A 15,996-nucleotide genomic window follows, 5' to 3' on the forward strand; every position below is an offset into this window, starting at 1 on the left:
TGTCGGCCAACAAAGAGCTATCCAGCCTAATCCCACTTCCCCGCTCTTGGATTGCTATGGGTCTGGAGTCACATATCGACCAGACAAGGTAAGGATGACAGATTTCCTTCCCTAAAAGACATCAGTGAACCAGTTGGGTTTTTACAACAATCCGGTAGTTTCATGGTCGCCATTACTGATACTAGCTTTTTATTCCAGATTTATTTAATTAACTGAATTTAAATTCCCCAGCTGCTGTGGTGGGATTTGAATCTTGCCTCCGGATTATTAGTCTCGGCCTCTGGATTACTAGTCCAGTAACATCACCACTATGCTACTGTTCTAGCCACGCAAGTGGAGAGTATTCCATCACACTCCTTACTTGTGCCTTGTAGATGGTGGAAAGGCTTTTGGGGAGTCACTCGCCGCAGAATACCCAGCCTCTGACCTGCTCTTGTAGCCACAGTATTTGTGGCTGGTAATTGGTCGGATTGGATTTGTCCTGCTTTTTGTGGACAGGGCATACCTGGGCAGTTTTCCACATTGACATAATTGCCAGTGTTGTAGCTGTACTGGAACAGCTTGGCTAAAGGTGCGGCTATTTCTGGAGCACAACTCTTCAGCACGACAGCCGGGATGTTGTTGGAGCCCATAACCTTTGCTGTATCCAGTGTGCTCAGCTGTTTCTTGATATCACGTGGAGTCAATCGAAGTGGCTGAAGACTGGCTTCTGTGATGGTGGGGACCTCAGGGGGAGGTTGAGGTGGATCTTCCACTCGGCACTTCTGGCTGAAGTTGGTTGCAAATGCTGCAGCCTTGTCTTTTGCACTCACGTTGTTTAATTGTCCACCACCATTCACGACTGGATGTGGCAAGACTGCAGAGCTTTGATCTGATCCGTTGATTGTGGGATCGCTTAGCTCCGTCTATAGCATGCTGCTTCCACTGTTTAGCATGCATGTAGTCCTGTGTTGCAGCTTCCCCAGGTAAGCACCTCATTTTTAGGTGCGCTTGGTGCTGCTCCTGGCATGCTCTTCTACACTCCTTATTGAACCAGGGTTGGTCCCTTGGTTTGATGGTAATGGTAGAGTGAGGGATATGCCAGGCCATGAGGTTACAGATTGTGGTGAAATACAATTCTGCTGCTGCTGATGGCCCATAGCGCCTCATGGATGCCGAATTTTGAGCTGCTAGATCTGTTCTGAATCTATGTTGAAAGCATAGGCTTCCAAGCATTTTTAAGAGCCCTTTTCACGTTACTGGTCATCTTCACATTCGGATTTCTCAGCCTCCTGAGCCATAAATTCAATGTATTCATTGCTGAAGACATGTTTGTCATTTGTGATGGTGATCTTCTTTTCATTTACCAGTATTCTTGTCCACTGCAATAGATTGGCACCAAGATCAAGTCGCTTCAATTTGAGGCACATCCCTTGGAGGAAGTGGAATTTCAGTCAGCTCAAACTTACTCAGCAAGTTGTTATCCATGGTCATGGCTTTTTCACCCTCATAAATCTGAATCAGCACATCAGGCTTGTTATCAGAGCAGGCAGTGAGTTTGCTTTGTTGGAATGGTGGTGCTACTCTTGATTAGTGCAGTCAAAACACTACCAGCAGTCTCAATACCCAGGGATCGAGTAGCACACGCTATCAACAGCAGATCCTGCACATTCTCTGCCTTGTCATCAGACAGTTGCATCATATGAAAAAGCCATATGATGGTGCGCTTCTTTAGATCTGCCAATAAATAAATCCTGGAGCAACTACTGGATTTTGGGAATCTGGTGGATCCACCAAACAACACAGTTTAATGGATTTGAATGTTGTCAAGTTTGGCATCTGGTAAGGATTCCTCTGAAGGATCAAATGTACCACAAAATACAGCATCACTGAGTTCAATTCATACCCCAGTGGTGGAGGTATAGAAACTAATATCCTAATAGATAGAGTAAATCTCAGTATTAACCTCTACTTAGTTGTGGAGAGAGCAACAGCTCTTGCGGTCAGTCATATCCTGTATTTCCCTTTCAATTCAGTAATTAAAAGGTTGCCCATGTGGTTGTCCAAGGCCTCACCGCCAAGATGGGTGCCACCAGCTGTGAACTTTACTGCAAAAATACCATTGAGTGGTCAAAATAGAGACATCAAAAGTATCACCAGCCAAGTCAAAAAATAGTATGTCTTACAGACTCATCTTGTTCATATCATAAGCAATAGCAGCTGCAGTTAATTCATTGATCATGCAATGCACATTAAGGCTAGAAATAGTACTAATGTTTTTTGTGGCTTCCCATTGAGTCATCAAAGTAAGCTGGCATTGTGATAATGAAATTATAACTGTCCTTCCATGGTAAGCCTCAGCAATCTCCTTCATCTTGGAAGAAGCTTCTGGGTAAAAGGAGTTTTTTGCGTGTTCAACCTCAACCTTAAAGACAGCCACCATCATTTACACAAATGAAAGGCCAGACTTCAGGTCAGGGTGAGCCTGGGTATCTTTCAATCTGCAGCTAATAAGACCGTTGGCATTGGATGCGTACATCATCACCTGATTATTCAAGGTGGCAAAATCCTATTATCATTTTCCCCCAGTAACTAAGATGTAATGTTTATGATCAATAAGAAAGTTGCCACTTTTAGCAAGCCTGGCAGTTCTCATATTAAGGCAAATTTGAATTCTATTAACTAATATCCCATTTATACTACAAAATAGGTGTCTCTTAATGTAACTCCAGTCTATCAGTTATGTTTATCCTGCACATTAATCTAGTTCCATACTTGTGTTTAATATACTAGTGATCATTTTTTGTCTGAGGCATTGTTGATCACATTCCCTTGCTGCTATTACTGTATCAGGCTCACAAACACATTAGACTCTGGAGAACTGGCTGCCTTTTGGCACAAACATTGAGTTACAATTCACAAGATTTTACGTATTAGAAAAGCAGGAGCAGCAATATCTACAGAAAAAAACAATAGTTATCAATCTGAAGACAGATTTTATTAGACTTGTTTAGGAGCCTAGACATCTTGCATAGAAATATAGGAACCATTTAGCCCCTCGAGCCTGTTCCGCCATTCAATGAGATCATGGCTGATCTGCAACCTAACTCCATATACTCACATTTGGCCCATATACCTTAATATCTTTGGTTAACAAAAATCTAGCAATCTCAGATTTAAAATTAACAATTGATCTAGCATCAATTGCCGATTGCACCAATTTAATCAAAATAATTAATGCTTTTGCTTGAGCTTGATAGTCGTAATGCACCTCATCCAATTCCATAGAATAAAGCTCTGCGACTACTGCTAAAAGGAAATCTAAAGCACGACAAACATCCAATTTCTAAGAAGTTGTGTGAAGTCAACTCTTTCCAGCTTATACTGCACTTTTAAAAGATTTTTCACCCCTCCTCAAGGCACGGTCACATGCTACGGTACACTTTTATGGGTACAAGCAGTCCTTCAAAACTAATTCAAGTTGGCCTTTTTCATGCAAGTCTGGATGGCTATTCATAGAATATATCAGTTTAGGCAAATCATGTCCTCATCTGCCATCTCATTTATGCACTTTCCACCAAGAGTCAATGGCTGCTTTTTTCACCTCTAGCCCAAGTTGCTGAGCCCAATTGTAGCATCTAAAATGCAACTAGCTAGCACACAACCTGAAACCTTCTGGTCTGCATGCCTCATTACTGCACCAGGCAATGAATTTATTTAGTAAGACATCTAAAACAGCTCAAGTTCATGCAGTCCCAGCTCAGTTCCTATTCAGTATAGAACCAGGGATAATTTCAATTCAAGTGGTTAATCTTACACAGGGTACAGGAATCCTGCAATAAGAAATGCTTGGCAGTTAAAGGGAATTGTAGGAATGAAAGTAGAGGAAGCTTTAACTTACCCGACACTGCAGCATAACTAAGACCGCCTATTCCCATCTCTGTAACATCGCTCGTCTCCGCCCTTGCCTCAGCTCATCCGCTGCTGAAACCTTCATCTATGCCTTGGCTACCTCTAGAATTGACTATTCCAACGCACGCCTGGCTGGCCTCCCACATTCTACCCTACGTAAACTTGAGGTGATCCAAAATTTGGCTACCCGTGTCCTAACTTGCACCAAGTCCCATTCACCCAACTTGTGCTCGCTTGACCTATATTGGCTCCTGGTTAATCAACGCCTCGACTTCAAAATTCTCATCCTTGTTTTCAAATCTCTCCATGGCCTCGTCCCTCCCTATCTCTGTAATCTCCTTCCGCCCCACAACCCCCCCCCCCCAAAGATATCTGTGCTCCTCTAATTCTGCCCTCTTGAGCATCCTTGATTATAATCGCTCAACCATCAGTGGCCGTGCCTTCTGTTGCCTAGGCCCTAAGCTCTGAAATTCCTTGCCTAAACCTCTCCGCCTCTCTTTCCTCCTTTAAGACGCTCCTTAAAACCTACCTCTTTGACCAAGCTTTTGGTCACCTGCCCTAATTTCTCCTTATGTGGCTGTGTCAAATTTTTTGTCTTATACTCCTGTGAAGCACCTTGGGACGTTTTACTACGTTAAAGACGCTATATAAATACAAGTTGTTGTTTATCAAAGGGAAACCCTCCGAGTAAAGAAATTTCTCATCTCGGTCCTAAATGGCCGACCCCTTATCCTGAGACTATGACCCCTAGATCTAGACTCTCCAAGCCAGGGGAAACCGCCTCAGCATCTACCATCTTTCACTTTGATGAGCAAAATCAATAAGCAAGAACCGTTACGAAATCAAACAGTACTTTTCCAAAGTGAAAGTGGTGGTGGGAAAGGGAAAGAGACAGAAACAACACAAACTGTTTTACAGGAAACTGCTGTGGATTCCAGGCCCCAATTATCCAGACTTTTAAAAAAAACTTAAAAATGCAATTTTCTACCCAGATCAATTAAAACTTCAATTTTAGCCCCTCCTGCAAAAATAATAAACATTTTCTTTTTGGTACAGTGTTGAAATAGGACACTGGGGCCACTTGCTTCTCAACCTTATTTTCTGCAATCACTGACCCAGGATTACTGCATTTATACATAGGTAATTAGAAATTACTCGTTTTCTTGCTCTTTCCCCGACCACCATGGCCCACAGGGTAAATGTATAAATGTATTGATGGTGTGGTACTGAACACAGAACAGAAAGTTCCTGCTTGAATGTCTCATCTGGTTTAGGCAGGGGTAGTTGATCACTATCTTGTGGCTGTCGCTAGAATGAGTGTTTGTGGATGTCAGGGAAGGGTAGGATCAAGCCCTGGATTTTTCCACCAAATTGAATAGTCTACAAGGGGATGCACAAAGAATCAATTTTGGACATAGTGGTGAGAGCTACCAGTTCCCAGTACAAGTGCCCGGTTCAAGAGTTAGGGAGAAAAATCAGAAGTTACTTTAACATTTTCCAAATGTTGCTCTCGGGTATAAAAATGAAATGACTCCTATGCCTGCTGGATCTGCTTATTTGCTGGATACCCTTCAGACTTGTAAAGATTTTCCTATTCTTCATCCCACTTACCAAAATCTACAGGACATAATAGGTAAAACTAGCCTTTTTGTGCCTTGCTATCTCCATTGCTCTTCAACTTTACTCACTGTATGCTATTTATAACCCTTTCCTGCCAATTGCACTGTCAAAAAGAGATACAAAATTTATAGCAGGTGTGATTAAGTTGTCTGCCCTGTTCCTCATTAGTACGAGCACATCAGGTTTCAAAGATAGCATAGTGAGAAATGGCCATGTACTACTATCACACAGGATGTACAATGAAAGCTAATTTAACACATTGCATGAGAGTATTAGACTCCTAATGGTTACTTACCTCTCACTCAATGTACCTGTGCCTTGTACCAACTTTGCTTGATAGAAGCAAATAAAATCCGATGTCCTGGACGGGCCGAATGGCTTCCTTCTGTGCCATTATGACTCACTCCAAACAAGCCAGGTGGGAACCTTGGCCTGCAGAATACAGAAGCAAGTAGTGCAATCCAGCCCAGTATCAATGGATTGTGTGCTCAGGTGCCTTCTAGAGATTCGGTTAGCCATGATAAACTGGCCGCGTGGGGTTATGTCTCCTCTTCCTCAATTTAATTGACCAATGATAGGGAGAATTGCTCCGTCAGTTAACTGTATTATTTTCAGATTGCATTTGAATAATTCCTCGACTCAGATTGACACCAAACTCAGTTTTGGCTACATTAGTGAATCATTTTGCTCCATAGGTACCCTAGATGAATGCATTTATTTACACTTTAATGGTTTTGTGCATAGGTGGAATTTACCCAGTCATTTACAAAAGGTTTAGAGTTTGTTACAGTATGAATATTTCTCTGAAGATTCGTGGCTTTTAGGCTTAATAGTCATCATTTAATGTCAGTGTCCTTCACTGTTGGGTAGTTATACATGCTGGAGGTGGAACTTAAGCATCTGTTAAGTGGGCTTTGAGGTGGAGACCATATAATTTAAAGAGGAACTGGATGAACATTTGAAAAACATGAGGGCAGGGAAATGACAGCAGATAATTCCAGTTGACGTGGATCTCGTTACCTTGCTGTTGTATTTTAAAATAGAATGCAATTTATTTCTTCAGAGTGGGCTCCTGCAGCAGTCATTTCCGCAATTCACCTGATCATCAGTCATAACTTTGGCAGAAATGCCATAGAATAAACAGCCATGCAGTGGCCCTGGATTTCACAGCAGCAGACTCCCTCAGCGATTTTACCTCTGCTGTCTTTATAAAACTATTGAGTTCTGACTTACTCTTATTAACAAATATGGCAGCTATGCAGGCCTTCTGTATGAATTAACTGTTGCAAGTAGTTTACTTATTATAGGAAGAGATGAATGAGTGTCTCTTAATTTCATTTCAGAGTACATTGAAATGAAGCCAACTGCCTTACAGTCAGTTAAATGTATTGGTCACACCCTTGTCAAACCTACAGCTAGCTAAAGCCTTCTATAAATCAAATTTTTCCTTTTAAAGTCATATGAACTCTAATGATGAAATTGCTCCACTTGTCACAGTGCAACTGCCAGGATGCTATTAGTAATACAAGTGAAATAACATTCAAAGAATACCTGGCAAAGTACAATATTCAGGAAGAGGAGCAGGCCATTCAACGCCTCAAGCCTGGTCCACTATTCAGTTGGATCATTGCTGATCAGTATCCCACTCCATTTGCCCGCTTTTGCTCCATATACCTCATTACCCAGACCCAACAAAAACTTAATCGACCTTAGTCTTGAAGCAAGTTAGTTTTCAATTGTGTTTTATTTAATGTAAAGAAAAATGGGAATTAGTGCCTTCTTTATAATCGTAGCACCTAGCGGTGTTATTTCAAGATTACGCATTGCAGATTGAATCCCTACGCATATAAAAATAGATGGATAGGAGTGATTGTAACAAGAATAATTTCATGCCATAATTTAGTATGGCACTGTTACCACATCACCGTTTGGAAAAAATAATCACGAACAGAGCACAAGGTTAACCATCAATGTCAGCAAGTTTTTGAAGGTGTTGATTCCCCAACTATCTCTAAAGAAATAATGAGAATTGCTGATACAGGTAGACTACCCTTTATCCGAGCTTCCGAAAACCGAAACCCTCTAAAAACCGAAGGTTTTTTCGTTCAGCGTAAGTCGTGCGCACGACCCCCCGCCGACCCCGACCCCCGCCGACTTACGCTGAGCGTCAGTCGTGCGCACGACCCCCGTGGACCCCGACTTACGCTGAGCGTCAGCGTAAGTCGTGCGCACGACCCCCCCGCGGACCCCGACCCCCGCCGACCTCGACGCGGGGGTCAGGGTCGGCGGGGGGGTCGTGCGCACGACCCCCCGCCGACCCACCTTCCGAAATTCTCCGAAAACCGAAACACGGCTGGTCCCGAGGTTTTCGGATAAAGGATAGTCTACCTGTACTTGTAATTCAATGGATTCTTGAATCAGCCAAGGCAGTAGAAAAGTAGAGGTAAGAAGGACCTGTGCTCCAACAGTTGTAGTGAGACAAGTAAGTAAGTCTGGGTCTTCAATTATATCTGCAAATGCTGCGAGGGGCTGATGCTCCTAAAACCATTCCCTCCTGCCGATCACTGTACAAGCTTGCAGTGCTCATGCCTCTTTCCTCATCCACCCAACTTGCCAGTCAAGGACACTAAAAACCCTTGCTCAGTTAACAATTCAGCAGTAGACCCCCCCCCCCCCCCATTATATATGGGGTGTGTTTACAGAGATTAGACCATTAATATATCTGGCTCTAAAACAATAGCCATCAAGTCGCCCACATTGTGGGTGCAAATCCACTACATATTACAGGAGGATAGAAGGAGCAATTAACACTCAAAAGCCTTTGATCAATATCCCATAGATACTTCTGCATTGCACAAAAAAAGTGTGAAAGTGTTATGGCAGTGATATAATGCAAACAGGAGATGGATGTGATAAAGCAAGATACTCTTCCACATCACCTAAAAAACCAAACCCAATCCCTCTGGAGCATTTCTGCAATAGGGCTCTAAGGGTTCTATCGCAGTACTGACCTGCTTTTTTCGGTGGCACAATGCTTGACCAGGATTGGAAAAGAAAATCAAGCTGCCAGCTATAAATAAGTACCTAAGCAATTTTGATCACTACAAAGTAATAAGAACTTACTTTGTGAGTTCCTTCCATATAAAAGTAATCTGACAAAGAACATTCCAGAAGTTTACAGACAATTTTAGAAGTATGCTGTACAATACATAGCCATGGTGCTCAATCTGAGGATTCTGATCAACTCAACTGAGCTTTTGATAAACAGATTGCTTCTTGTTTTAAAAAGAACTTTACAATAGGAGAACATCCTGCATCACTAGCAGGCTTCAGTAACAAAGTCTTCAATTGTGCTTCTTACAACTTTTGCCTCTTGCTCAAACGACGGAATTCTTTGGGAGATTTGTTTGATCTGAAAAGTAAACAAAAAGTCCATTCTTTACATTTCAAATCCATCTTCGTCCTGTTAACCCCCCCACTTTATGCCCAACAAATTTATAATCACAGTACCATTGACCCAAGGGGTCCAAGTACAAAAGCAGAGGGAGGAGAACAGAAATGACCAAAGCTAACTTGAATCAAACATAGCAAGTAAAGGAGATACAACCATATCTCAGTGCTTGTATTTTTTTTCAAAAAAGCAAAATTGAGAGCCAGACTTCCAACTCCAACTAGTCTAAGATATGGAAATTAGAACCTGTTAAAGTACTGAATGTGGTATCAAACCAGTTTACGTAAATTGTAGTGATAGCAACACGACCAGTAACATGATCAATAGTCTAATCATCACCAATTGCAAGTTCCAACTTTTATCAAATATTGGAAAGAAATTTCTGCATCCCAACAGTCTACTCGCATTAATTCCAAGTCTATTGCTGTTACTTCAAAGTCAAAATTCAAATTACTGGACAATTCACTCTTTTTGGTGCAAAAAATAACTAAATTAACAGTAGACTGTATTAAAAGAGAAAGAAGTCAGAGAGGGAAATTAGATCATTTTGTTCAAAGGGCTATCCTGTTTAGAAAATGGAAATGAAGCACCAGTGGTATTCGGATATAAAATGGGACTGCTCTGAAATACCTCCTAGCAGCTGACTAAAAGCAGCATTGGTGGAGGCCCAGAAGTAGATATCTGCAGCTTATACAAGTCCTGGGGAAAAAGCCTCAAAACAAAACAAGCTGCCTATGGTAAACACTGCCCCTTTTTATATGCATTCTACTGTGTCACTGATAAAGACCTACATAGATGCACAAGTAAGCAACCAACCAACCATTATATTCTTTACTCTTTCCTTGTCCAGCTTGAGAAACTCCTCGTTTGTTAAATGTTCAAACTTTTTCTTCAGTGCAATGAAAGCACACTTCGAGGAATGGCTTTGATGTTCAACTCTGGGAGAAAATGTGAAAGTTAGGTCCATATACTTTGCATGTACTTGCCCACCAAGTTCATGATCCTCAACATCTTACTTGTGAAGCCAGAAACAGTTTAAGCTAGCACAAGATTTTAGTACAGCCACTTTATCTGTGTCATTTCAAATATTTGAACTTGTTAAAGCCAACTCCCCAACCAGTGTTTAATAGCATTGATTCTGTCACTATATGAAAGATATGAGCATACATTTCTCTTACCTGAGAAAAAGCAGGAAGGTCTGCTACTTTTGTCAAGGCATATGCTTGGATTGGCACTAAATCAGAATGCTCGATACAGATTCCATGTGTAAAACCATTTTACAGTGATACAAAAGTATTTAAGCCCTTATTGGTGTAATGTCACTGGGTAAACACTAAGCATATATTGCATTGCAACGTTCAAAGCAACAACAAAAATTCACTTGAATGGGTTTTACAGCCATTTTGCTACAGCTACTGTTAAGAGTACAAAGATAGCGCCAGGTGCAGACCAGTGCACTGAAGTACAAGTTAACCAAATAGCACCAGTGCTGTCCAGTACAGGAAACTTTGTGATATCCGGCACCGACGGGACCGAGCTGTTGCTATCCCATCAAAACTGCCAGACAAACCAGCGCTAATGTTAAAACATACGGAGCTTTTGAGCTCCGTATCTAGCAACAAACCCTGTTGCTTAACAGCTTCTAAACAGTCGGCCGTAGCTTGCAAGCATCTCTGTAGCTAAGCAACAGCTTTAGCTAGACCTTGCGGAGCCTGACTGGTGAAAAAAAAAAGCAACGAAAAGAAAAAAAAACTTACTGAACCGACTCCTGAATTTTGCCGGTGGATCGAGCATTCCGGACAGTTAACCTCCGGATAAACCAAAGTTTCCTGTACTTCTCCAGAATTCCTCACTGGCTTCAGATTTGCTTTAAAAAAATAGTTCATTCATAGGATCTTGTAAACATCTATTCAAGCAACCCAATATGAAGTAGAGGTTCTTGGGTGACATTAAATAAGAGTATCCTTTGGTATTGCTGTTCCAAACGAGTAGGATCTTCTTTTCCCTTGATCAAAGGACAACTGCAGATCAGTTCAAGTTCCTCTCTCCGCACCACCACCCCCCCCGCGCCCCCGTCCCAAGTCTAGCGAATTCTTGCTGAAACCTTAGGACTTGTACATGATTGGTATCCGTGAGAATCAGAGATCTTGCTTAGTAGCACAACAGCATTGAATATTACTGAAACGTGGCAAAGTGCTATTTATTGAGGGTAAGCAAGCAAACATCCAAAAAAGCAGCACATGGGAAAAAGACCATGCTAAAATTCAAGTACATAATTCAGTACTTACAAAGGTTCATCTTGAGGTTCCCATCCTTCCAGCTCTTTGTAGCAAAAGAAGCACTGAGCAACATCAGGACCATTCTCACTTGGGGTGTGAATAAAGCCTGCTGCAGCCATCTGAAAGCAACATAACCACTTTTAGACTTTAAAAAAAAAGTTCAGAGAACCAATGACCACACAGGTGAGGTGGCAAAGTGGTCAGACTAGCTATTCCTTACATCTTCAGAGTGTGCAAAGGAGGCATTAGAAATGTTAGCTTGGCTCAAGTCAGAGGGATTAAAACCCCACTCTCGACTTGAACACAACCTAGGATGACACTTCAGCGCAGTACTGAGGGACTGCTGTATTGTCAGAGTTTTTCCAGATGAGACTAAACGGGCCTGGTTTGCCAGCGCAGGCGGAACTAAAAGATTCCATACCACTATTTGAACAGCACGTAGTTTCCCCAGTGTCCTCACAAACATATATCCCTCAAACAACACCATAACGAATCATGTGTCTCAAAAGGCAGCACCTCCAGTTTTGAGGGCGTGCCGTGCTGAAGCACCAGCCTCGTCTATGGACGCAAAAGATCCCATGGTACTATTTCGAAGCGGAGTAAGGGAGTTATCCCAGATGTCCTGGCCAATATTTCTCCCTCAACCAACATCACTAAATCAGATTATTTGGTCATTTTCACATTGCTGTTTGTGGGAGCTTGCTGTGCGCAAATTGGCTGCCACGTTACAACACTTCAAAAGTACTTCATTGGCTGTAAAGCGCTTTGCGACATCTGGTGGTTGTGAAAGGCGCTATATAAATGCAAATCTTTCTTTCCTTGCATGCTCAAATCTCTGGAGTGGGGCTTGAACACACAACCGCCTGACTCAGACACGGAACCACAGCAGACACCAAAAGGCCAGCCTAACACAACACTTCACTACAAATAGCAACGACATTTTTACAGCAGTTAATCTTAGCTAGCGCCTTTCAGAATAGCTAAAAATTGCTTATTTGCTAAATTACAATGTCCTTGCATGCCAAATTCCCTTACTGTGTACAGAAACGAGCTGGTCGAACCCCCTCCAAAAAGTTCATAACAGACTCAACAAGAAAAAAAAACTAAAGAGAGTACTTTGAAAACACTGACTGGGGCTGTGAAGGAAATATTTCGGTACAACTTAGATCACCCTCCATCCCACACCCAATACCACACCGTCCCAGAAGGAGTAAGTAAACACGTTCAGCACAGAAAACTGCTAGGGGGAAGAAAAACAAGTTGGCGGCTCATACAGAGACAGTGTTAAAGAAGCAGGTTTTAAAACCGGATGGGTGACCACGACAGAAAATACTTAGCGATCCTTTTAAACAAAGCCCAGTGCAGATAGAAAGGAGGGGGGGCGGCCCGCAGACACGGGCAGGACGCAGCCGGCCGATCACTCACATTCTCCGGGGTGCACACACAATCGTTCACGAAAGGCCAGTTCTTGAACGTGGCCAGGCGCTCCTGGAAGAAATAGTATTTCCTGTGGTGCTGCAGCAAAACCTCCATCGCGCTCCCGGCGGGCGATCAGGCGCGCGCCTCCCAACCGCCGGCAGATTCAAACCGCCGACCGTCAACCCCCGCGCGCTCGCCTGGCTCTGCGCTTATTGGCGGGCGGCACCGCTGCGTCACAAAGAGAGTCACGTGGTGAAGCTTGACGGTAATGAGGTGAGGAACCCGCCGAACAGCAGGAGGCCATTCAGCCCATCGAATCTGGGCCAGCTCTCTCCCCAGCGCAATCCAGTTGCAGGAAACTCTCGTTTAAACGGAATTCTCTATTAACCGGCAAAATTCTCACTCCGAAAACAACACCTCAATAACCGGCAATGTTGCCGAGTCCGAGTCTCCCGCGGTGGCCGAGTTAGTCAGTGGGGGTAGTTCTCCAAACTGCTACTACTCGGCTTCTTGGCACTGTCGGAAGTTGGAACACCTCAATACCCCTGTAACAGGAGTCTGACTCTCCCGCGCTGCCGGTAGTCTCTTCTGATCCACCATTTTACAGGGGTACTGTGTGTCTCCCACGCTGCTGGTAGTCATTGCATTGCATTACCCTCAACTGGCAGTACTGTACTTAATCAAGCATCTTCCACCATCCATTTAACACAACATTCTGTAGGTGAGTACCCAATTACTGTATACTGCACATTTCTTGATTTTTTAATTTTTCTTTGTTAAAAATAGCCTCGGTAGATAACCCTCTCCATCATCCGGAATTTTTGATCAACCAGCAACACATCGGTGCCGGATACCAAAGAGTTTCCTGTAGTACCTTTCCTCATATCCCTGCAATTTTTTTTCTCCTTTGAGTTTTTTTTAAATTCATTCGCGGGATGTGGGCAAGGCTGGCATTTATTGCCCTCGAGAAGGTGGTGGTCCAGCCGCCATCTGGAATACAACCGAGTGGCTGGCGAGGCCGTTTCAGAGGGCGGTTAAGAGTCAACCACAATGCTGTGGGTCTGGAGCCACATATAGGCCAGACCGGGTACGGGCAGCAGATTTCCTTCCCTAAAGGGCATTAATGAACCAGTTGGGTTTTACATCAATCCGGTAGCTTTTATTCCAGATTTATTTAATTGAATTTAAATTCCCCAGCTGCCATGGTGGGATTTAAACTCATGTCCGCAGATCATTGGTCCAGGCCTCTGGATTACTAGTCCATTAACATAACCACTATGCTACCGTACCCATTGTATTTATCCAAACAGGGTGACTGCTGCCAACAACCGGAAGCGGAAGCTCCAAAGACTGGAAGCTTTTTTTTTTAAACAAGCCTGCTCCCTCCCCGGCTTTTTTTAAACGAGCCCGCTCCCTTCCTGGCTTTATAAAAAAATTTTGAACGAGCCTGCTCCCGTAATGAACCGGAAGCGCACATGCGCACAACAGTTCTACGCAGCTTCCAGCTCATTGGCTCGTGGTGCTGCGGCACATAGCACCGCGATATTCCCTCGCAGCGCCCCAAGAGGGAGGCGGGGTGCTTCCAGTAGAGCCCTGCTTCCCTCTTGGGGGCGCTACCACTCCATTTTGGCCATGGGGGTGCTAATTTTAGTAGCACCCTGGCAAAGTTAGCGCCCCAAAGGGGGCACGACTCAATTTCCCCCTCTAAATGTCCCATGGAAGGAAAAGGACCCTGTAAAGTTGTATGGCAATCTCTAACTGAGACAACTGGAAAAGCAACTAACAACATTCAAAGGCTTGCAAAATACAATTAAACAATAATGGTGAAATTGTCATTAAACCCGCTGACAAAGGTGGTGCTGTTGTTGTTTGGCGAACCGACCTCTACCTAGCGGAAGCTGAACGCCAACTTTCCGACACTACCTCCGCCTGGACCGTGACCCCACCACCAAACATCAAGCCACCGTTTCCAAGACTGTCACTGACCTCATCTCCTCTGGAAATCTTCCCCCCACGGCCGCCAACCTCATAGTTCCCCAACCCCACACAGCCCGCTTCTACCTCCTTCCCAAGGTCCACAAACAGGACTGCCCTGGTAGACCCATCGTTTCAGCCTGTTCTTGCCCTACGGAACTTATCTCTTCCTATCTCGACTCTATTTTTTCTCCTCTTGTCCAGTCTCTTCCCACCTACATCCGCGACTCTTCCGACACACTCCGCCACTTTTAACAGTTTCCAGTTTCCTGGCCCCAACCGCCTCCTTTTCACTATGGACGTACAATCCCTCTACACCTCCATTTCCCATCAGGATGGCCTGAGGGCACTCCGCTTCTTCCTTGAACAGAGGCCCAACCAGTCCCCATCCACCACCACCCTCCTCCACCTGGCTGAACTTGTTCTCACATTGAACAACTTCTCCTTTGACTCCACGCACTTCCTCCAAATCAAAGGTGTTGCTATGGGAACCCGCATGGGTCCTAGCTATGCCTGCCTTTTCGTGGGACATGTGGAACACTCTTTGTTCCAGTCCTACTCAGGCCCTCACCTCTTTTTCCGGTACATTGATGAATGTATCGGTGCCGTTTCCTGCTCTCGCCCTGAACTAGATAATTTCATTCAGTTTGCTTCCAATTTCCACCCTTCCCTCACCTTCACATGGTCCATCTCCGACTCTTCCCTTCCCTTCCTTGACTTCTCCGTCTCCATCTCTGGGGATAGGTTATCGACAAACATTCACTACAAGCCCACTGACTCCCACAGCTACCTGGACTACACTTCCTCCCACCCCGCCTCCTGTAAGGACTCTTACACCCCTGCCCCAACCCTCCCGGAACCACGACAGAGTTCCCCTTGTCCTCACCTTTCACCCCACCAGCCTCCACATTCAACGGATCATCCTCCGCCATTTCCGCCACCTCCAGCGTGATACCACCACCAAACACATCTTCCCCTCACCTCCCGTTTCAGCATTCCGTAGGGACTGCTCCCTCCGAGACACCCTAGTCCACTCCGCTATCACCCCCAACACCCCTTCCCCTTCGCCTGGCACCTTCCCGTGCAAGCGCAGGAGATGCAACACATGCCCTTATCCCTCCCCCCGTCCCACTGTCCAGGGCCCCAAATACCCCTTCCAGGTGAAGCAGCGATTTACTTGTACTTCTCGCAATTTAGTATACTGTATTCGCTGCTCACGATGCAGTCTCCTCTACATTGGGGAGACCAAACGCAGATTGGGTGACCGTTTTGCGGAACACCTCCGTTCAGTCCGTAAGGGTGACCCGAGCTTCCGGTCGCCTGTCATTTTAATTCACCGCTCCATTCCCACTCAGACCTCAC

General features: G+C 44.3%; 1 protein-coding gene and 1 pseudogene across 1 annotated transcript; both read right to left on the reverse strand.

The window, feature by feature from the left end:
* Positions 1–1,169: 1,169 nt before the first annotated feature.
* On the reverse strand, positions 1,170–5,905 carry LOC147102883 (heat shock cognate 70 kDa protein-like; annotated as a pseudogene).
* Positions 5,906–8,681: 2,776 nt separating this feature from the next.
* On the reverse strand, positions 8,682–12,854 carry birc5a (baculoviral IAP repeat containing 5a). Its single transcript, XM_085963775.1, has 4 exons — positions 12,667–12,854; positions 11,251–11,360; positions 9,783–9,900; positions 8,682–8,923 (listed from the first exon to the last, which is right to left on the reverse strand). The coding sequence occupies exons 1-4, from the start codon at positions 12,772–12,774 to the stop codon at positions 8,831–8,833; spliced, it is 429 nt and encodes a 142-aa protein (XP_085819901.1). The 5' UTR covers positions 12,775–12,854; the 3' UTR covers positions 8,682–8,830.
* Between the last annotated feature and the right edge of the window lie 3,142 nt (positions 12,855–15,996).

Source organism: Somniosus microcephalus, chromosome 21, assembly GCF_052327205.1.
Source record: "Somniosus microcephalus isolate GS21.2 chromosome 21, FLI_Smic_1.0, whole genome shotgun sequence".
NCBI classification, from domain to species: Eukaryota; Metazoa; Chordata; class Chondrichthyes; order Squaliformes; family Somniosidae; genus Somniosus; species Somniosus microcephalus.